General features: G+C 34.2%; 1 protein-coding gene across 1 annotated transcript in view; it reads right to left on the bottom strand.

Moving 5' to 3' along the window:
* Positions 1–817: 817 nt before the first annotated feature.
* The window catches only part of TMEM170B (transmembrane protein 170B), a 33684-nt gene continuing 11716 nt past the window's right edge, over positions 818–22785 (bottom strand). The window contains exons 2-3 of the mRNA XM_044658146.1: positions 3456–3626; positions 818–948 (exon numbers count right to left, since the gene is read on the bottom strand). Coding sequence (XP_044514081.1) covers positions 818–948; positions 3456–3626 — 302 coding nt within the window. The remainder of the gene's footprint in view (positions 949–3455; positions 3627–22785) is intronic.

A 22785-nucleotide genomic window follows, 5' to 3' on the forward strand; every position in this document is an offset into this window, starting at 1 on the left:
AAAAGTTCAAATTATATTTTTTTTTTGCATACACAAACTGTAATCCATGTCTGACTAACAAAGTCTCTGACTTCTGGATATAAATGGATAGCATATATATGTGTTAGGGAAAACCATTAAAAGAGATTTATTTCAGATAGGGAAAATTATACCACATAGATCTACTTTATGAGTCTTCAAAGTGGTTTAGAGCTTTCCTTTAAGTATTTTTTTCACATAAATTAGCGCAAATCACAATTATTCCTAGACAGTTATACTAGATCCCTATATCTCAGTAATGCTCAATATTAAAAATCAAGTAATATGTACCCATACTGAATGGGTATTCAGCATTCTTACTGGGATTTAGTATTTAAAAGGTTAGTATTACTATTTTACCTGAATTCATGTGAAATGTGTTCACAGCAATCCTACTTCTACACTTGCAAATCACCAAATGATCAATGTTTAAAAAAAATTCAAGTTTGGCACATATCAGTTCTTCAGAAATGTCCCTGTACTTTATCACAACACTGTTAAGAATAATGATCATCACCCACATCACCCTGATTGGCAGCTAAACAACAAGGTGCTGTTTTCTTGTAGCTTCCTTCACATCCAGTGGAACAGCTGCACCTTGCCTGGGACAGAGGCACATAAGGTGCGATTCAGTAAATAGTGCCGCGGCGCGGACACTAGAGGGCAGTCTTTCCCCACAGCTCAAGGCCTCCAGACACGAAGAGCACAATTCACATTCTCACACAATTTCTTATCCACCTGCCACTGGCACTACTGTCAGGGAATCTGCACGTGCATTTCTTTCTATCAAGTGAGAAGTTCAAAGTGTTGCAAGGATCCTTGAAAAGGAGATGATTAATGTCAGTACAGTCTGTCCAACCCCTAACACCAATGCTTCCAAGGGAGCCATGTTTTTCCCTGCTACTCTGTAGATGCCAGCTACTGCCGCACCTAAAGGAGAAAGGAGAGAAGCAAAATGACACATTCATTTATTAAATAATGGTGATCTATAGGTCCAATTATAATTTAATCTTGTTATTCATTAGTTTCCAATTTTAAAAACTGGCAAAAGGCCTTATTAACTCTTCTACAAATGTTTAAACTCTACAAGTTTCAGAAACAAGTTTTTCTATTAAACTTCGAGATCTATGATTACAAATGACATTCCACAGATTTTGAAATGAAAAGGACTGGAGACAAGCTAACATGATACTTTGTTATAACTCAGGCCCAATGAGTTTAATTAATATGCTTATGACTGCATAACTGCAAAGTGGCCACCAGAATCTGAGCCTAGATTTTCTGACTCCCAGTCTAGTGCTCTTTAAACTAAACCACACTACCTTCTTTAATAAGGGCTGATGCAGTCCTTTTGGATTGTCATTACAAATAAAACTCTAAAACTGAATACTAAATTGTCACAATGTCCAAATGGTTTTGAAATTTATGTACTTTAAAAGAACCTATTATTTAATTGATTTGGGTAAATCTAATGATGCAGCAAAACTCAATGCCTTAGAAGAAAGTCTTCATGAATTTTTCTGACCAAAAATAAAAAATGTATCTGGTGGTCAAAATTCTGACAATTAAGCCACTCTAAACATAAACTCTTCCTTGGGTGGGGAACATTGGGGGAAGAAAAGTGGTAGAATTAATGACAATTTGCTGCCAGGTCTATATCAGAAGCCTTTTTAATTAAGTGGACCTGCTAACCTTTGACCTCATCTGACATAAAGTGCCTCAAATTTACTCTAGTTCAGATATGAGAAAGTTTAGGTATTATGTTATCATATATGACATATTTCTTTAAAAGTAGATAATTCACATAGACTATTAACAACTTGGTTAAACTACAATATTCATTTTATTAACCACATTACTGTCAGAGTAAGAACACTGGATTTTGAGTAAGGTAGGTCTTTGGTCAAATACCTGCTTTGTGACTTACATAATCCATATTATGACCTTCATCAAGTTAACTGCTCTGATCCTAAGTTTGCTCATTGACAAAAATAGAGATTCTATTCCTCACAAAGAGTTGTAAGACACATTGAAGTAATGTACAGAAAAAACAACAACAACAAAGACCTTAGAGCAACTGGTAATCATTTTCCATCCTCTTTGAGACAAAAATAAGATGGGGTTCCTTTAGAGGAAAAGAATTTTCAAGTGAGTAGCTTTCATTTTTCCAAAGATTTGTTTATTAAAGGTATCTCACTGTCTAGAAGTAGTTTAAGCATTAATACAAGCTCAAAAATAATTCAATAAAAATTAACAAGTTCAGCATGTTTTTAAAACCTCAATGAAGCTTCTAACTAAGTGACTTTATGAGAACCCATAATTGTGAGGTGAATTCAGATAACAAAATTAAGAAAAGTCTAGTATTACACAAATTAAAACATCCTCAATGTGACACTCAAGAATCCTAAACAATAGAAATCCCATCAAACCGACAATTCTCCCTGTGCTGAAAAATACCATATACTGGCCTAACACCATCATTCTCAAATATGTTTCCCTCCTTTTAAGGCAATGCTGATGCTATTTCCCTTGAATAGTGTGGCATTATTTCTCCATTTCCACTTACAAAATACTAACCCATCCTTCAAGGAGCATCTCAAATTAATGAGGTCTTTTTTGATTGCCCTCAGTAGGAGATGAAAGCTTCATTGTTCTCAACTATTCCAGTATATTTCAATAATTTTTTGCTACTTATCACATTCTAACACTGTAATTATCTATCTATATATCTATATATCTCCTTCCTCTTTCCTTCAATTCCTTTAGGGTGGAAACTGTGTCTTTTATCATTTTGTATCCTGTTAATTAGAAATGATATTCAATAAATATTTGAATTGAACAAATGATATATAACATATGGTCTTTAAAAAACCATTACCTTCTGTAATCAATACTAAGTATCATTTCTAAGGCAGAAGAGTGGGAAGGACTAGACAATTGAGGGTAAGTGAATTGCCCAGTCGTTCGTGCAGCTAACAACAATTCACCAAGCTAATTTCTCCCTCCAACTAACTCCATGAGACTTTATCTTTAAGGCAAAATTTGGAAGAAGAATTCTATATACACTTACATCTTTCACACAGATAAGTGATTCATTCTGAAATACACAATTATTTGTGGCACAGATCCTTGATTTCTAGTTCTAATATTTTTCCCAAATATAATTATTTACTGAGTTCCCCTCAAACTTCAGATTTGAGGCTTAAATATCTCTGGTTTGGGGGAAGAACAAATAGATATATAGCTAGCCCCACTTCAATGTTACCATTTACTCCAGGTTCAAGTTTATTGAGATGTCAACAACCATGCTCCAGAGCTAAAAAATAAATTATATGTAAAAGACAGTACTACTGGAAGGCCATTATGTTTGAGTATAATCTTATAAAATTTTTGAAAAATTATAATGTTAAATTATATTTTTAAATAAACCAACTTACTGGTTATCATTGCTCCTGTTATGGAAGCCAGAAATCCAATGCTGACCACAATGACAGAGATGACTCTTCCCTGCCTGTGTCTCTGTAGCATGACAAACATCAATACTCCTGCAGCACCATGGACAAAGAGAGAAGAGAAGAGAGCCCACAGAAAGATCCAATACCACATCTCTGAAAAGAAAATCAAAACACTGTTAATTTTGTTGAATGACTGATATAAAACAAGTTTCTTGAACAAAGTTGCAAGACACAAAATGAATTCAAAAGTACCAAGTAAGAATATAAGTAAAATGTTTTTAAACTTTAAAGTGATGTTTATATAAATATCAGTTATTTTTACCATCTGCATCTATATGTACTAATTCTATTATTGCAAAACTATATCTTTTTATTATTTTCTTGGTCTCTTTTTACAATAATAGAAATAATGAAATATTGGAAATTAAGTTACTTAGGAATATAAAACATCTATATAACCAAATAAACAACTGAGGAGATATCAATGTTCTTGGATAGCAACATTTCAAAAATCCATAAATTAATCTACATACTTGCTATGCTACCAATCAAAATACAGAGGACTTCTTTAATGAAATAGACAAAATTGTTATAAAATTTATATGGAAAAACAAATGCCCAAGAATATGTTGGAATACAATGAAGACAAAAGCTGATGGGGGCTTAAACAGACACTTTAAAGTACATTACAAAATAGTTATTCTCAAAATATCTGGAAAAGAGAGAAATAAATCAATGAAACAGAATAGACATGCTGTCCATCCAACCAAATGTATATACAAAAGATTAATATTTGATAAACCTACAGAAAATAACAACTGGGAAAGGAATTCATTATTTAATTTGGAAAAATAATTTGATAAGCAGGCAGGATAGGGATTAAACCTACATCCTATATAATGTACCCACCATAGTAAATTCTAGACAGATTAGAGACAACCTTTTAAAAAATCAATCAAAATAGGGGCAGCTGGGTAGCTCAGTGGGTTGAGAGCCAGGCCTAGAGACAGGAGGTCCTAGGTTCAAATCTGACCTCAGACACTTCCCAGCTGTGTGACCCTGGGCAAGTCACATGACCCCCATTGCCTACCCTTACCAATCTTCCACCTATAAGTCAATACACAGAAGTTAAGGGTTTGAAATTAAAAAAAAATCAATCAAAATGGAAAGATAATAAAAGTATTTATCATAACTGTGAATAGAAATTATTTTTTCATTTCAATAAAATAAATTGTTAGGGATTGCTTAACTGTAGAAAACAAACAAAAAACACTATTCAACAAAAGAGAAAATCAATATTAGGGAAATGTTCATACCAACTGAGAAAAATTTGACAGCCAAAATATATAAAAAGCTATTCAAATCAGTGCTGAGTTAAACTGTATCTTGTCCTGGTGCCTATGAATGCTCCCCCTCCCCTGCCACCAGCTTCCAGTTAATATAGTAAATTTTCAAATAACCAGTATAGAGTAAGAATAGCAGGAAGTAATGAAAATAATGTCGCAAAGGGAAACCAAGAGGTCATATATGCACTGTCCCAAAAATCAAAGATGGAAAATTTACAAACTGTATTTTGACCAAAAATGGCATCCTGAGACTATATGCTAAATTGAGGAAAAAACACCTAAGTCTTCCTATCAGGGATTTTTTTGGTTCTATGATATGTAAACCTTAGATAAATTCTAGATATCTTAGCAATACCAGCAGAACACCAATGGTGCTGTTAACTTTGAAATGATGTGGATATGTTAATGAACTAACCCTAGAGTGGTACAGATTAGAGTTAACATATCCCCTACAAAAATCCTAGAAAAATGAGACCCCAAATTCCTACCCTTTGAGCACTCTTCTTTCTCCTAAGGGTCCAGGCTGTTACAATGCTCCCAACTCATATCTTTGGTTTCATGACTTTCTTCCTTCTCATTGTCTTCTCCACACTGTCAGCCTTACTCTATACTACCTCCCAAAATTATCTGCCTCTAGACCCCTAGCCCTTTTCCTACTTGACTCTGTACTTTCTGTGCCATTACAAAATGAAAGAAACATTACTCCCCACCGCCATCATGGTCTTTCCTGTCAAGGACCCAAAGAACCAAGAGAGCCTGTCCCATTTCATGATTTTATAATTAATAATTCAAGTGCAAAATGAATAAATGGCACAAATACAAAAATTTTTAAGAAATGACCCAAAAGATCAATTTCATTAATAATGAAAATCATACAAATTTTTAAAAACAACTCTTTGGCACTACTTCGCACTCATCGAATTGACAAAAATAAGTAAAAGCAATTAAAACTTGGATCTGGTAAGGTTATGAAGAAATAGGTATACTTGTACATTTCTAATGGCACCAAAAACTTGCAGCATCTTCTCAGAAAGCAATTTGGCATTAAGCAGTAAATGTTACAAAAGTAATCACCCAGTAATTCAACTGGGAAGAGATCTTGAAAGTGTTACCAAAATCAGAGAGTTATTTGTTCAAAGATTTTCACAATAGCACTTTTTATAGTCTTAAGAAACTGGAGAAAAGCTAAATTACAACAGGGTAATAGTTAATTAAACTGTGGTGCATTAACATAATAGATTAACATGCTGTAATGTAAGAGCATCACTGAGGAAAAATACAAAGAAATTTGGAGAAATAGTCATGAAATAATACAAAACAACAAAAGCAAAACCAAGATTAAAACACACTAACTGTGACCTTATAAAAGAAAAACTGAATAATTATAAAGAATTCCAAGCCCTCCAAAGAAGTAATTTATAAACTTTATGATACTTAATTCACTGAAGTTAATTTAACCGTAGATAACAAGTAAAGTAAGCTGGTTGTAGTGATGTCCACTACTATTTCTATTAAAACATTAAAATAATACGTGTTTTAAAAAATGGTGCATTTTCAAGGAATTGGGGGGGGGGATTCAGCATTTTGTATATTATAACAACAGTTCTCAGATTACAGGCCATCCTTTCAATGACATTACACTGCTGCACAGACATGAAAAAGGCGCTTAATCTATTAAGCCAAAAATGGAAGATATACAAAAAAAAGAGGGGAACAGATTGTGTGTGTGAATTAAAATTAAAGGCAGTTAATTCGGTTTAAAGCTTTGAAAATGTAAGAAACCTGAGACAACATGATATACCAAAATTACTCAAACTAAAGTTTCATTAAGCTAGGACCTTCTCTGAAAGAATCAAAAGAAGACTTGTGGGAAAATATCATAACTCTTTCTGCCCTCAAAAAAAAAGTTTTGAGTGATGCCCTAAAACTTTCATTAAAAATATAAAAATAGAAATATATATTTAAAATATAGATCTTTCTGCATGCCCATTACTTGGTTTAAGTAATTCTTCACGATTCTCTTGAGAAAATGAGTTGAGTGGCAAGAATACTAGACAAGAAATCTGAAGACCTGAATTTATCTGCAATCTATTTACTATTGATGTGACCCCAGATAAGCCATAACTTCTCCAAGCCCCTCTTTCTTCATCTGTAAAGTGAGGATAATACTTATGCTTGTGTAAGGAGTATTGTAAGGAAAGTACTTTGGGGGAAGCTAGGTAGGACAGTAGACAGAGTGCTAGACCTGAGTTGGGAGAACCCAAGTTCAAATTTGACACTGGACATTTCCTAGTTGTGTGACCCTGGGCAAGTCACTTAACCTCAATTGCCTAGCCCCTGTCACTGTTTTGTCTTAGAACTGATAATAAGATAGAAGGTAAGAGTTGTTGTTTTTTTTAAAGTACTCTGGCATACCCAGCAGACTGGCTAAAATGACAGCAGGGGAGAGTAATAAATGTTGGAGGGGATGTGGCAAAATTGGGACAATTATGCACTGCTGGTGAAGTTGTGAAGTGATCCAACCATTCTGGATGGCAATTTGGAACTATGCCCAAAGAGCACTAAAAGATTGCCTGCCCTTTGATCCAACCATACCACTGTTGGGTTTGTACCCCAAAGAGATCATAGATAAACAGACTTGCATGAAAATATTTATAGCCATGCTTTTTGTGGTGGCAAAAAACTGGAAAATGAGGGTATGCCCTTCATTTGGGGAATGGCTGAACAAATTGTGGTATATGCTGGTGATGGAATACTATTGTGCTCAAAGGAATAATAAACTGGAGGAATTCCACGTGAACTGGAAAGACCTCCAGGAATTGATGCAGAGTGAAAGGAGCAGAGCCAGAAGAACATTGTACACAGAGACTGATACACTGTGGTAAAATCAAATGCAATGGACTTCTGTACTACCAGCAATGCAATGACCCAGGACAATTCTGAGGGATTTATGGAAAAGAATGCTACCCACATTCAGAGGAAGAACTACAGGAATGGAAACAAAGAAGAAAAACAACTGCTTGAACACATGGGTTGATGCGGACACGATTTGGAATGTAGACTCTTAATGACCACCCTAGAACAATTATCAATAATATGGAAATAGGTCTTGATTGATGACACATGATCCAGTGGAAATGCACATTGGCTACGGGGGAAAGGGGTTGGAGGGGAGAAGCAAGAACATGAATCATGTAACCATGGGAACAATTTTTCTAAAATAAATTAAAATAGAACTTTATTTACTTTATGGATTTTTCTCTAAAATAATGAAATAAAATAAAATAAAAAGTACTCTGGCAAATTGTAAAGCACTATAGAATTGTGAATGATCAATCTGATTTAGACTTTAAGAATGGTTGCCATATCAATGGCATTCTGCTCCTGCAGTCTTTTCGCTGCTATAAGAAACGTCTACACAATGTGTTAAATATTTTGAATTTATCACTGTAATGATTTCTACCAATTGAAGTTTTTTACTTCCTATTGTCAAAGTGTAGGACCTTTGGCACCTGCCCTTATTTTATTTCTGTCTTCTACAACAAATACAATATTTGAAAGTTGGCATGCTCATATAATGATTAGAATATACAGATGTTAAATATCTTATTTACATTAGTCATAAATATACTTCTTTTTCTCTCCTATGAGAATATCCATAGCAAGAAAACTCATGTTACAGAAACTGTTGTAAAGCCATCAAGATCTAAAAGGGAGATATCAAACAGGAGGCCCACTCCCTAGTGAGGAGGAATCAGATTAAAATCTAACTGGGAAATGTTTGACAATAAATATATAACACAGATAATGATATTTATGGAAGTTTCCAAGTTAATATGTGGCCTTAGTGATCCATTTTTATTTGTTTGACATCATTGGTTAATAAAATAAAAAACCCTAAAAAATTAAGCTCTGATTTATATCATTTTGTTAATTTCCAAGGTATTAAATACTCACACCAAAAAGTGGCTCCAGCACACCCCAGCAATCATTTCTTCAATGCTTAAAGAGGTCTGTCAAATAGTCCTTAAAAATTTTCTATTCCAGATAAAATTTCTTCAACTAATCTTCATAATGCATTATGTATGATTTTTAAGTACACTTATCAAGAATCATTTTAATTTGCATTTCTCTTACTACTAATGATTGAGTTTTTTTTCAAATGTTCATTTATAATTTGCATTTCATCTAAAAGATATTTATTCATATCCTTGGGATGCTTTATCAAGAGAACATCTTTTGATCTTCTATTTCTAAAGTCAGAAAGACCTGAATTCAAATGTGACCTCAGATATTTGCTAGCCATATGAATCTGAGTATATTACTTTAATATGTCTGCCTCAGTTTCCTCATCTACAAAATGGGGATAATGATGGCACCCCGAATTTGTGCTGAAGATGAGACAATAATTGTAACTTGGCTGTTATAATTATTATTATTCAACACTTGTGTCAAATCCCTATATATTTTGAATACCAGATTTTAGAGATGATAATGCAACTATTTTCCTAAATCTACAGATTGTTTTTATTCAGCCTTTATTGGTTGCATTCATGCATTTTTAAAAAGTTGTTTAATAAAAACTATTTTATCCTTTTTGCTTTCTTTTAAGAATTCTAACCTTAACCACTGCTAGAAAGAGTAGGAAGCATGCTTGAAATTAGGAAAATCAAGTTGGAAGACTTAGGCTCTAGTTCTAGCCCTACAATTTATTACCTGTGTGCCCATTAGCAAGTCACAGTCATATCTGGCCTCAGTTTCCTCTTCTGCAAAACAAAAGAATTATACTTCTAAGTCCTTCCTTGCTCTAAATCTAAGCTTTCTATGATCCTGTTACCTCTTCTTTATGACTTCTCTTCTTTAAAATTCAGGGTATTTTCAGTTCAATGTGGGATTAGTTGTTATCCTTTGTACTCAAGAGAACCAAAATAATATCAGTAGTGATATCTTTTGGTTCATGCATAAATTGGATTAAAATGAAGCAGAGTTGCATAGTTTTCTGTCTCTTTCTTCCAGAGTCAGGAAAGGCCAGTGGCAAGACAAAAGTCAAGGTGGCGGGTAATAGCCTGGGATGTAGTGAATGACACTGGCTTCTTCCATGTCTAACCAAGTTCCAGAGCACCAGCTTCTACTATCTACTTGGCCATTTAAACAAATTATTCTCAGGCAGTCATTCTGCTGGGGGAAATATATGAATGCCTGGGGTAAACACCCCTTTAAGTCACTGATGAGTTTGAGGCTGTCAGATATCGTAAAGCTGGTTTAGCCCCTTTTGAGATAGTTTGTTGGGTGTCAGAAGGACACTAAAAGAGGAAAGCAGTCCTGAAAAAGGCTCAACAAGCCCTCATACCAGAGGTGCTACTAGTCTTCTCAAAGGATAAGAGACTGGTATAAACCTGCTGTTCTTAACCATTTTTGTATTATGGTTCCCCTTTGGTAGTATGATAAAACCTAGGGACCACTTCTTGATTTGCTTTTAAATGCATAAAATAAAAATACACAGAATTACAATAGAAACCAAAACAACTTCACAGACCCTAAGTCAAGAACCTCTCACTAGAATTTCTATCAAATTGTTTTCCACTTTCTCTGTGGGTTCTAGTCAAAAAGTTAGTCCTTCCTTCTGGCAATTTTTTTGTGAGTTTTTCAGATATTGGGCTTTTGTTTTTGGTTTCTTATTTGTCCTTATCTGCTCTAATGATTTATTTTTAATCAACATCATTCAACTTTATAGTTTGAGGTCTGACTATGGCTCTTTCATTCATACTTTGTCTAATTTTCCTAAAAACTTTATATGTTCTGTTCTTCCAAATTAATTTTAACTTTGTGTATAGATGAGGTATTTCCTTGAAAATGACTAATATACCATTAAAATGCAAATGAATTTAATTTGTGTTGCCATTTTTACTAGAGAAATATATAATCATATTATATAAAATATTTTATTTTAAAACAATCTTATTGTAGCCTACAAACACTATAAAATAGTGTCTATATTTCTGATCATTTAAGCCTTCTTTTATTTCTATAAAAAATGTTTTCTAGTTGCAAACATGTAAATCTTGTGTCTTAATATGTTAGCTTCCAGACATATTTTATACACTTTATAGGAACTTGGAATGTAATTTCTTTGTCATTTCATTCATTACAATTAGTTTCTTGGAAGATTTCTGGGGTTTTGTTTTCTAAGTATGCCATAATGTCATCTGTAAGTGATAATTATATCTCTTCTTTGTAAAAACTTATAACTTTAATTTTGTTCCTTCATCTTGTTATAGATTTATGTCAAATAAGAAGAATAAGAAGAACATCCTCGTTTTGCTCTGGTTTCAACTTGGAAAGTTTCTGATGTTCCTCTATTATAATACTACTTTTTGGTTTAATGACTGAGCTTTTTAGAGGTTTTGACGTAAATGTTGTAATTTTACCAAGAGTGTCTTTTGGCATTACTTGAAATACTAATCATGAGGTTTTTGGGTTTAGTATTTTTGATCATGTGAATAGTTTTCCTAATGATGAGCCATCCCTGTCAAAATAATGAGAGAAATGAGAAGTCTTTCCTATCAGAAAGTTTACAATTTAGCTAAAGAAGAATGGACTCATAGACAAAAGCAGGTATGTATATGTAGGGAGGTGAGGACTAGCATCTTCGGGGAATGGGATCAGGAAGTCTCATATACAAGTTGAACCTAGAACAATGAAAGAAGTTGGAGAGAGAAGAGTACATTCTAAGCATGGAGGACAGCAAGAGAAAAGGCATGGAGGTGGGAGGTGTGACCTACAAAGAACAGAAGAAGGCCAGTGTGGCAGGCTACAGGACCACTGTACACATAGAAATAAAGTGAAATATAGTGAGTCATATTTGTGATTTTAAAAAATCAGTTTAGCAGAGGTGTGAAAGTAAACTTGAAGAAGGAAGTGAGGCAGAAGGTCCAACTATAATAATATATTCACTATAATAAGGACAATAAATCAAATAATATAGTCAAATCAACAAGCATTTATTTAATACCTGCCATGTGCCAAGCACTGGGAACAAAAATAAAAATTAGAAAACCCCACAGACCTTGTTCTCAAGAAGCATATATTCTAACATAAAAAATAAAGCATGTAATAGGTATATTCATCAATTCATAAATGGTGAATGAATATGAATAGGTCTATCATATTTAAAAATCTGAATGATTTAACAATCACAGAACATGCTCAAAAAAGAGAAATGTACATTTTAAACATTTTTTAAAGGGAAGCTAAGTGGATAGAGCACTGGGCCCCAAATCAGGAAGATTACTCTTCTTGAATTCAACTCTGGCCTTAGGATTTTACTAGCTGTGTGACAATGAGCAATTTAACCCTGTTTGCCTAAGTTCCACATCTGCAAAATAAGTTGGAGAAGGAAAGGGCAAACCACTCCAGTATCTTTGCTAAGAAACTCCAAATAGGGCCATAAGGAATTAGACACAACTGAAAACAAGTAAACAACAATAATTTTTAAAACTACTATTTTTAAACTATTTTTAATGGAAAAACAGGTACATGACTGCACTATTGGTAGAGTCATGAACTGCTTCAGTCATTTTGTAAAGCAATTTGGAGCTATGTATGCCCCCAAAGCTAATAAACTATATGCATACCCTTTGACCCAGAAATAAAGAGATTAGGGAGATTAGGGGTAGGAGAAGTAGGGAAGATAAGGGTATTTGGTAGGGGAGAAAAAGCTGATCCTTCTTTAGAAAAAAAATTTAAATTTAAAAGTCTAGGTAGGTAAAGCCTGCCAAAACAGACCATCAATTTATGTTTCTTGGACAACAAAGATATCAATAAGCTTGATCCAGGATTGATAATCAGGAAAACTTCAGACTGCCTCTTATAAACAGCATGGTACTTTTGGTGATCTCTAATTGCTCACTGCTGGAACAGTTCATTTCTTTAACATCAATGTTTTCCCAGATGCTATATGACTACAAATCATAGAACATCATGATCTTGGAAAATCAAAATCAAAAGCTGCTAAAATTGTGTAAGATAAAAGTGTTATATGGTAGATGTGATATGCTAATTACAAAGGCTAACTTACTGCTACTTCATAAGCATTATGAAGATATTTTATTTGGGAACAATAAAGAACATAAGTTGGACATAATATGCACACAACAGACAAGAAATGGATAGCACTATTGATCCATTAATAACTTTTAGATACGAAGAGATGGAAGAAGATTTATAATACATAGCTCCTCTATGGTTTATGGAAAAACGTGGCTATAAGTGAGTGGGGAAGGTTCAATATACATGGGTGGAAAGAGTACTTGCAGCAATAAAATCAAAGATCCTTTAAAGTATACTTGTAATCAGTGGCACTGTTTCCTCACCCCAGTTCCTTCTTAACTGTGTTTATTCTATCATTTTAAGTCTGGAAATCATATTTCTAGGTAACAGAGATAGAAGCAAAACACCATTTGTGTAGCTCTGCTTTCTCTGTCATCTGTTAACATTACACCATCTGCCACAAACAGTAAAGTGGGTCCATTCTTTGTCCTGCTTCTTCATCTGAAGATAGGTTCCAAAATGCTTTTTATTATCTTATTTTTCTCAAGCCCAGTTTTGTTCTTATGTCTACTACTTGTGTGACTTTGGGCAAGTCATTTAGCCTTCCTAGACCTGTTTGGGAATACAATAAAGGGGTTGATTTAGATGACCTCTATATTCCTTTTTCATTTAAAATCTATAATCCTATCATCATTTGGAACTTTATTCTTATGGATTCCTATCACTTGTTTATATTATTCCCTTAATTACATACTTCTACTTATGCCTTTTGCATAATGTCATTTTTGAAGTGGAAAGTATTTAATATTTAACACTAACAATAGGGTGACATCATCATGTACTACTGAATTTGTTGATTTTAAATAATTTCTTATATTTTAAAAAACAATTTAAAGTGGTCACAGAGATACTGATAGTTTTGCTTTTATGACACACTGTTGTAGTTATCTGCATGATGCTGAGTCCTTCAGAAATGAAGCCTCCATCTATGACACTGTTCCTTTGAAAAGATAAAATCAGTTTTTTCTTAGGATCTATTTTATACTGTCTTTGGGAGAACACAGTGGCAAAAAAATAATAATAAGGTCCATCCTCACTTCCATTGACCTGGTTGTTCTGTATATATCAGGTTCTTTGTTCTTGCTCATCCTCCTGGGCTTCATATGGACAAATGTCACTCTTCAAGGAAGGAATACAGTAGCTTCTTCACGCTAGAGGCCAGTAAACTTGACTTTGGTTCCTTAAAAAATTCTAGAATGTGTTATTAAAGGAGCATTTAGAAAAGGAAAATGTTCTTGTTATGGACTGCTTACTGCTACACTGGCCTACTTTGCAGGTCTTTGAATATGACAGTTCATATCTCAGTACCTTTTGCATTGGCTATCCCCAATGCCTGACTAATCACTTCTGCTTCTTAGTTTCTGTTTTCTTTAAGACTAATATAATCTTATGTTCGAAGGGAAGCCTTTCTGGGTCCTTATAGATATTAACACTTTCCCCTTTTGATTTATCTTCACATATTCTGGATCTAGCTTGATGAACTTAGACAATTTTTAAAATCTTAATTTCTTTTCTTTTTTTCCAAAGAAAAATCAGCCTTTTCTTCCCCCTCTTATACCTTCCTTTCTACTAATCCTCCAGGCCTATTGAAAAAAGTAAGAAAAACAAAACCCCCTCTGAAAACATGTATAACCAGGCAAAATAAATTCCTGCACTGGCCATATCCAAAAAAGATTTTGTCTCAGGATTCCCTCTGAGTCTATCACCTCTCTATAAGCAACATGTTTCATGTGAGTCCTTGGGAACTGAGGTTGGTCTGATCTGAGTTCTTAAGTCTCCCAAGTTGTCTTTACGATATTCTTGTATAAATTGTTGTTCTGGTTCTAATTACTTCCCTCTGCATCAGCTCATACAAGTCCTTCTCAGGTTCCTATGAAACCATCTCTTTTATTATTTCACAGCACAATAGTATTCCATCACATTCATATATACTAACTTACTCCAGGCATTTTCTAATTAGACATTCTCTCAGTTTCCTTTTCTTTGTCACCAAAAATAGAGCTGCTTTAAAGTATTTCTGTACATATCACACCTCCTTCTTTGATTTTGATCTCTTTGGGGTATAGACTTTGTAGTGGCATTGCTGGGTCAAAGGGTATACATAATTTACTACCTTTTGAGGCACAGTTCCAAAATTATCTAGGCCAAATGGTTGGGACACACCAATCAAAAAGTATTTTATCAAGGACTAGCATCAACATTAATTATATGGCCTCTGAAATGAGCAGAAAATTCACAATTAATGCAATATAATTTGATTTGGTGGGAATTATGAAATATTATTGGGTCATATTTAACACAAACTAAAATTCAGTTAATGCAATGTATATGGTCTACTTGAAAATTCTAATACATCACTCTGATATAAGCCTGTACTTGTCTATCATCCTGTAGATATGATATGCTCCTGATGTTCCATATTACCAACAGTTGGGTTATTTTTTTAAGATAAAAATGGATATTAAGAAGAATACAGATGGAAAAAAAGTTAATGCAAAAAAATGGAAGAGGCTTGTTATTACATTAGAACAAAAATATGATGTAACTGAATGGCATGAATCTGGACACTAATTTTGTGATGAGATGTCAGAATGCCTAAAATACAGAACCAGAATGTTATAAAACAAGCAGGAAAAACAAAAGGAAACGGGAAGGTTGCATTAACTTTTGTGGTTTACAAATAACTACAAAGAGAAGAGTTAAAATGATGGAAATGAAGTCTCTTTTAGTTGTATGGATTGAAGACTGCAATAAAAAATGCATTCTACTGAGCTAAGCAGTCATTCAGACAAAAGCTTCAAATTTACTTAAGGAAGTGAAATAAATTAAAAATAAGTGGATAGTGAAGACTGCAAGCATCTTTAAGTTCAATCATTTAAAAAACAGAAATTCAAATGCATAATTTAAATTTAATGGAGAGGTGACCAGTGCAGGTAAGGATATAACAGCCTAATACCATGATGTTTTTTAAGAAAACAACTGAATAAGCTGAATATGATGGTCATGAAATTTTTACTATGAATGGACAGGTTTATTCTGGGGAAGGATGCCTTCCAAAATTTATATATTTCAGAAAAAATAAATGGATTTAAAATATCTAAGGATCACCTAACACTTTTATTAGGAAATAATACAGAGATTTAAAATTAAAACCAATAGTTTATCTGTCCTGAAATTTTCATGTGCTAAAAAGCAACAACATTCTATTACTTGCAGTTCTCTAGCAGTCAAATAAATAAAAAAGCATTTGAAACCAGAACTTGTTAAACACTTGTTTTCAAGTTATTTTAGTGCTGCTGTTGAAAAATATTTCAAGGACAAGAATATCTTGCATAAAGAATTAATGATTTTACATAAAGTTTCAGATCATCACACTAGACTAGTTTTATGTGAGAATGTGTATGCAATTTTGCCAAAATGTTGTTTGCCTACCAGAAATTTCTGAACATGTAAAGAAAGAAAAAGCAGTTCACTTTTTTAATCAAAAATTATCAAAATATTGATAAAATATTTTAAAGAATACTAGTAGTCAAGTGAATTAAAATATTTTGTAATTGGTATTGAGTAATTTAAAATCTGTTTTCAATTTTGTTTTCTATAACTATACTATTACTTTGTAATAATAACAATAACAACAAACTTGCTGTTATATTATGCTAAAATTTTTTTAAACTTATTTTTTTATTTTTTCTTAAAAATAGTGCAAATTCAAATACTGTAACCATTTCATGGGACACCACATCTGTTATTCTGACTGATTTAAATGTCAAAGAACAAGATTATTCCTTTCTAAAGTAAAGCTCATCTCCCCATATCTCATCTTAGGGAAGATATAGAATATGAGACCTGAAATCAAGAATATTCATCTTCCTGTGTTCAAATCTGGCCACAGACCATTCTGGGCATTCCTGTACAAATTTTGCTTAAACTTGTTTGTCTCTTTTTCCTCATCTATAAAAAGAGTTGGAGAAGAAAATGGCAAATGATTCCAGTATCTCTGCCTAAAACAAAACAAAAACCCAAATGGGATCAAGAAGAGTGGAACACAACTAAAAAACTGCAAGAAAAATCTCGTCACCATGCTGCTAACTCAAGCCTTGACTTCACCCTATCCTGCCACCTCTCCTGTGATTGGAGGGATGCCCAGTGCCTTTCTTTACAGAGTACAGAAACTACACATATTAGCTCACTCCATTCTGTATCTGCTAGTTTACCTGGTTTCAACTCTACGAAACAAGAAGCCTCAATGCCAGGTATCCCCTTGGCCTCCTGCCCTTTTCCTTTCCTATTTCCTTTTATGTCTTTTCTTTCTCATTTAGATTAAAAGTTCCTTAAGTATAGGGACTATTTTTAGTAATTGTATCTCTAGGACTTAGAATAGTTCCTAACACATAATAGACCCAATAAATAAATATTTATTGGATTATATTAGGTTATTTCCATTAAATGGAACCTAATTGGATTACAGTATTAACCTTAATTTTTTTTTTCTTCTCTAAATCAGACATGGGCAAAATTCACCTGCAAAATATAGTTTTCCTCCCTTACCACTTTACTACTGCTAAATAAGAAATCAACATGAGTTCCTTTAAGGACAGGTCATGCCAAATTAACTTCATTTTCTTTTTTTAAATGATTGCTAAATGGGAGAATTAAATCCTATTTTTTATATTTTGGCCAAAAGCAATATTTATTCATAATAGATGCCTGGAATTCTTTATTCTCTTTGTCTATTTTAAGTTAATCAACCAAAAACTTAAAACACCCCTACTTAACATTAAGTAAGGGAGTACACAGTCTCTTACTTGGAGAGCTCCACCCTTTTAACTCAGTCAGAAACTTGTGAATCCTATGATCAGAGTTGACAACTTCAGAGTGCTTTGATAAGAGCTGACACCTTCAGAGGATGAGAGGTGTGAATCCCACAGACACTGCCCCCTGAGCAGTGCTAGACAATTTGGAAACTGATTGGCTCCTGTGAAGAGGGGAAGGGACAAGAAGTCACCATAAAAGCAAGCCCTGAACTCCCTCAGAGCAGATTGTCTTTGAGAAGATACTCTGAAGAGAGTGTCTTCTGGAGATAGTCTTCAAAGGAGTTTCACTGGAGACTACGGCCTGGATCATGGGCTTGGAACTTGGTTTAAACTTAGATACTCACTCCTGGACTACTTCATTGGGTGAGTGAAAGGCTGACTCCTTTCCTAGTTTCCTAAGAGACTAGCTTCCATATTGGAGGAGGCCGTGTGGTTATTCACTACCAGTCTTCCTGGTTGAGAGCTAATTAATCTTTGTCTGGATTAAGCAGACACAGAGTAAAACATTTAGATTGATAGGACAGATAACCTCTCTAACCCCCTCACATTTCTCTTCTTTATTGTTTCTCCCCTATTTGTATATATTTGTAAATAAATTTCTGACTCAAGATATAATAAGTACTGGGAACCACATAATTTCATATAATTGTTGTCTGACCATTTTAACCTTTACAACATCTAGAGAGATATACCTGTGTTTCCTCTTTCTCTCTCCCTTGTCCTCTTATTAGGATGACAACCAGATATAGATAGATAGATAGATAGATAGATAGATAGATAGATAGATATCCCTATCTTTCCTGAGATCTAATCCTACATCAACAATCACCTATTAAATATTTCAAACTGGACATCCATGAACTCTCTAAAACAGAATTTATTATCTTCCCTGATAAAAGCCACTTCTTGCCAAATTTACCCCTTTCTGTCAAGGGCACTATTATTCTTTTAGTTTCCCAGATTCATAACCTGAGTGTATCCTCAACTTTTCACTCCCCTTCCCTCCACATTCTAAATGAGGAGCCAAATTTTGTATTCCTATAACTTTGAAATTTCTTCGTGTATGACCCCTTTGCTCTACTCACCCAGACACTATTTTAGTTCATGTCTTCCTTCACTATTTCTCACAATAACTGGTGAAATACTCTCACTGGTCTTCCTGATTCAAGTCTTTCCTGCTCTAATATATCTTCCACATAGTTGTCAAATGGATTTTCCTGACAATGTCATTTACCTACTCAATTAACTCCAGGGACTTTATTGCTGTTAGAATCCAATATAAACAAACCCCTCTTTAGTTTTTAAAGTCCTTTACAACTTATCTTCCTAGCCTCATCACACATTATTCCCTTTCCCAAACTCTACAGTCCAGCATCACTGGCTTTCTCCCTGTTTTTCAAAGATAGCACTCAAAGATAACACTTTTCCCCCTCTGTATCTCTAGCCTATTATTAGTCATACCTTCTCTCTCAGCTCCTGATACATTGATCTTGAAAGAAGAGTCAGAACACTTCTTGCTCCCCACTGAAACTTCCAGACTCTCCCCTCACCTTCATACTTCAACTTTTGCTCCTTTAAGGCCCACTCAATCCAAATTATGGTAAATGTATAGAACTCTAAGTTATTTTCTCTTTTCAAGTCCAGAACCTAGCTTCACCACCTTCTTCTCCTCTGTAACACTTGTCCTTATACTACAGGGATGGAACTTCACTCTTACTTTGAGAAAACTGAGACCATTAAACATGAGCTCCCTCTTCTCCCCTTCTCTTCAACACAAAACCCCTTGACATCATCTTCCATTCACCTCTCCTATCTCAGTCTCTCACAAAGAGATAGTCCTTCTGTTTGCAAAAGCCAACCCTTCAATATGTGCACTTAATCTGAACCTTCCCATCTTCTTCAGCAAATTACAAACTCAATTATCCACCTTTTCAAATTTTTAACCTCTCATAAATTGGTTCCTCTTTTAGTGCCTTCAAACATGTCAAAGTCTTGCCCATCTTGAAAAAGATCTTCATCTTCACCGTATTCCAGCATCACCTCATGCTATCATCCTATATTTCTTCACTTTCTCAGCTAAATTCTTTGAAAAAGCTGTCTACACATACAATTTCCACTTTTCTCACTCACTCCTCAACCCTTTGAAATGTGGCTTTTGATTTAATCACTTAACTGAAACCATTCTCTCTAGAGTTACTAATAATTCCTTCAACAGATAATAGATGTGATAAGTCATTTCTCAACGTTCATCTTTCTAAAGCTATCTTGTCTAAACCTAACCACATTTGGCACTGTTGTCCATCCTTGCCTCTTGAATGTTCTCTCCTCTTTTCAGTTTTTGCAACATTATCCTCTTCTATCTCTCTTCCTGTCTGACTGCCTCTTTTGCTGAATCATCATCCCTATCACATCCCTTTAACTACATTCTCTAAAAGTCTATATTAGGTCCTCTTTTTTTCTCTTTCCATACTGTCTCTCTCTAATCCTATCAACTATCTCTATAAAGATTACTCCCCCCATATAAAAAATGAACCCAAGATTCTCCCCTGACTTTCAGTCTCACATCATCTATCTACTGGATATTTTAAACTAGATATACCAGAAAAATCTTTAACTCAGCATAGCCAAAACTTAACTATCTTTCCTCTAAAACCTCTTTCCTCTTCCAAACTTTACTATTTCTGCTAAAGATACCACCATTCTTTCACTTCCCTCGGTTCATAACCATAGCATTATCGTCAATTCCTCATTCTTCCTAAGCTATATATGCAGTCTGTTGCCAAATACTGCTGTTTATAGCTTCACATTTCTCACATCTAATCCCTACTGTTTACTCACATAGCTACCACATTAGTTCAAGTTCTCATCACCTTTAACTTAGAATACTTTTAACAGTCTTGTATTTTAGTCTGCCTCAAACCTCTCACCACTCCAATCTATTTTACAAAATACTGCCAAGTAATGTTCCTTAAACTCAGATCTGATCATATGACTCCTCTATTTAATCAACTTCTGTGGCTTCTTATTGCCTCTTGGATAAAACAAACTTCTTTATTTATCTTTTAAAATCCTGTACAACCAAATTTCAACCTGTCTTTCCAGCTTCAGTGAACACTACTCCTCATTTTTAATCTAGCCTTCTCCTCATACATGGCATTCCATTTCCTGACTCTGTGCCATAGTATTGGCTGTCCCCCTTTGCTATAATAGATTCCTTCCTAACCTCTAATTAATATAGTCAGTACCTCTCTTCTTTTAAGATGTAATTCAATCAGGGTAGAGTCAAAATGGTAGAGTAAAGAGGGACTTGATTGAATTCTCTCAAATTCCCCTTCAAACAACATTAAAATAATTCCTAGAAATGAATTCTGGAACTGCAGAAACAAAAAAAGGATGGGGTAGAACAATTTTCTATCTTAAGACAACTTAGGAAAGAGCTATCTCACTGGGGGAGAGCGTAATCTAGCACAGTTCAGCACAAACCAAGCATGAGCAAGCCAGCAGCAGACTTTAAAGGAGAATAAATAGGCAGATGCTATGGTGTCCAGAGCTCTCATCCTACCAATAGTAACAGGATATGAAAATTGATCAAGCGATTATAGGGAACCCTTTACTAAAACCAGGAGTAGTACTCTGCTGCATTGTCCATATGTGGTTCTAGGTCACAATCCTGGAGCAAGGAGGAGCACTAACAGGAGCCAGGACCCTGGTAACAGTTCAAGGGAGGAAAAGAGTCTTTGTGATCACTAACAGACCATAGTACAGGCCAGGAGAGCAGTGATGACACCTCTTCTTGGATCACACTACCTTGGAAGAACTGAAAATTGTATAGACTCCCAGAATTAGCTTTGAAAACAGCAGCAGAAAAAACCTGAAGCATGGGATGGTAGTCCCACTACCCTGGGAGAAGAACCCAACTTTAACATAAAGTAAAAAGTCAAGAAGTAAGTTAGAAAAATGAGCAAAGAACAACAAAAAAAGAACCTGACCATATAAAGTTATTGTCGTGACAAAGAAGATGAAAACACAGGCTCAAAAGACAATAAAATGTCAATTAATCTCAGGCCTTGAAAAAGCTCAAAAAGACATTTTAAAATTAAAAAAAGAGAAGTAAAAGAAAAAAGTGAGGGGAGGCAAGGAAATTATGGGGAAAGGGTCAATAACAGCATGGTAAAGAAGCACACAAAAAATTCAAGAAAATAACATCTTAAAAAATAGAACAGGCCAAATAGTAAAAAAAAAAAAAAAAAAAAAGCATAACCTGTCAAATAGAAAAAGATTTGTAAAATTTTATTGAAGAGAAGAACGCATTAAAAAGTAAAATTGGTCAAATGGAAGAAGAAGCACAAAAATTTACTGAAGAACTACTTTCAAAAATGCATTGGCCAAATAGAAAAGGAGGCATACAAGCTTACTGAAGAGAATCATTCCTTAAAAATTAGAACTGAGCAAATGGAAAGTAAGACATCAAGAAACAATAAAACAAAATCAAAAGAATGAAAAAATAGAAGAACTATTTCATTAGAAAAACAACTGATCTGGAAAACAGATACAGGAGAGAAAATTTAAGAATTATTGGACTAGTGGCAACTAGGTGGCACAATGGACAGAATGCCAGCCCTAGAGTTAGGAGGACCTGAGTTCAAATTTAGCCTCAGACACTTTCTGCTGTAACCCTGAGCAAGTCACTTAACCTTGTTTACCTAGCTCCTTGCCTTTCTTTCTTAGAATTAATACTAAGAGAGAAATTAACAGATTAAAAAGAAAAAAAGAATTGGATTACTTAGAAGTCATGATCAGACTAAAAAGCCTAGACATCATCTTTTAGGAAATTATTAAGGTAAGATGCACTGATATTCTAGAACCAGAGAGTAAATTAGAAATTCAAAGAATTTACATATCACTCCTAAAAGTGATCTCAAAATGAAAACTCCTAAGAATATTATAGCCAAATATCAGGGACTAAAGAAAAAACTTTAAGCAACCAGAAAAAATAATCAGATATCACGAAGCTACAGTCAAGATAAAGAAAAATTCAACAGC

Source organism: Gracilinanus agilis, chromosome 1 (genome assembly GCF_016433145.1).
Source record: "Gracilinanus agilis isolate LMUSP501 chromosome 1, AgileGrace, whole genome shotgun sequence".
Classification (NCBI taxonomy): Eukaryota; Metazoa; Chordata; class Mammalia; order Didelphimorphia; family Didelphidae; genus Gracilinanus; species Gracilinanus agilis.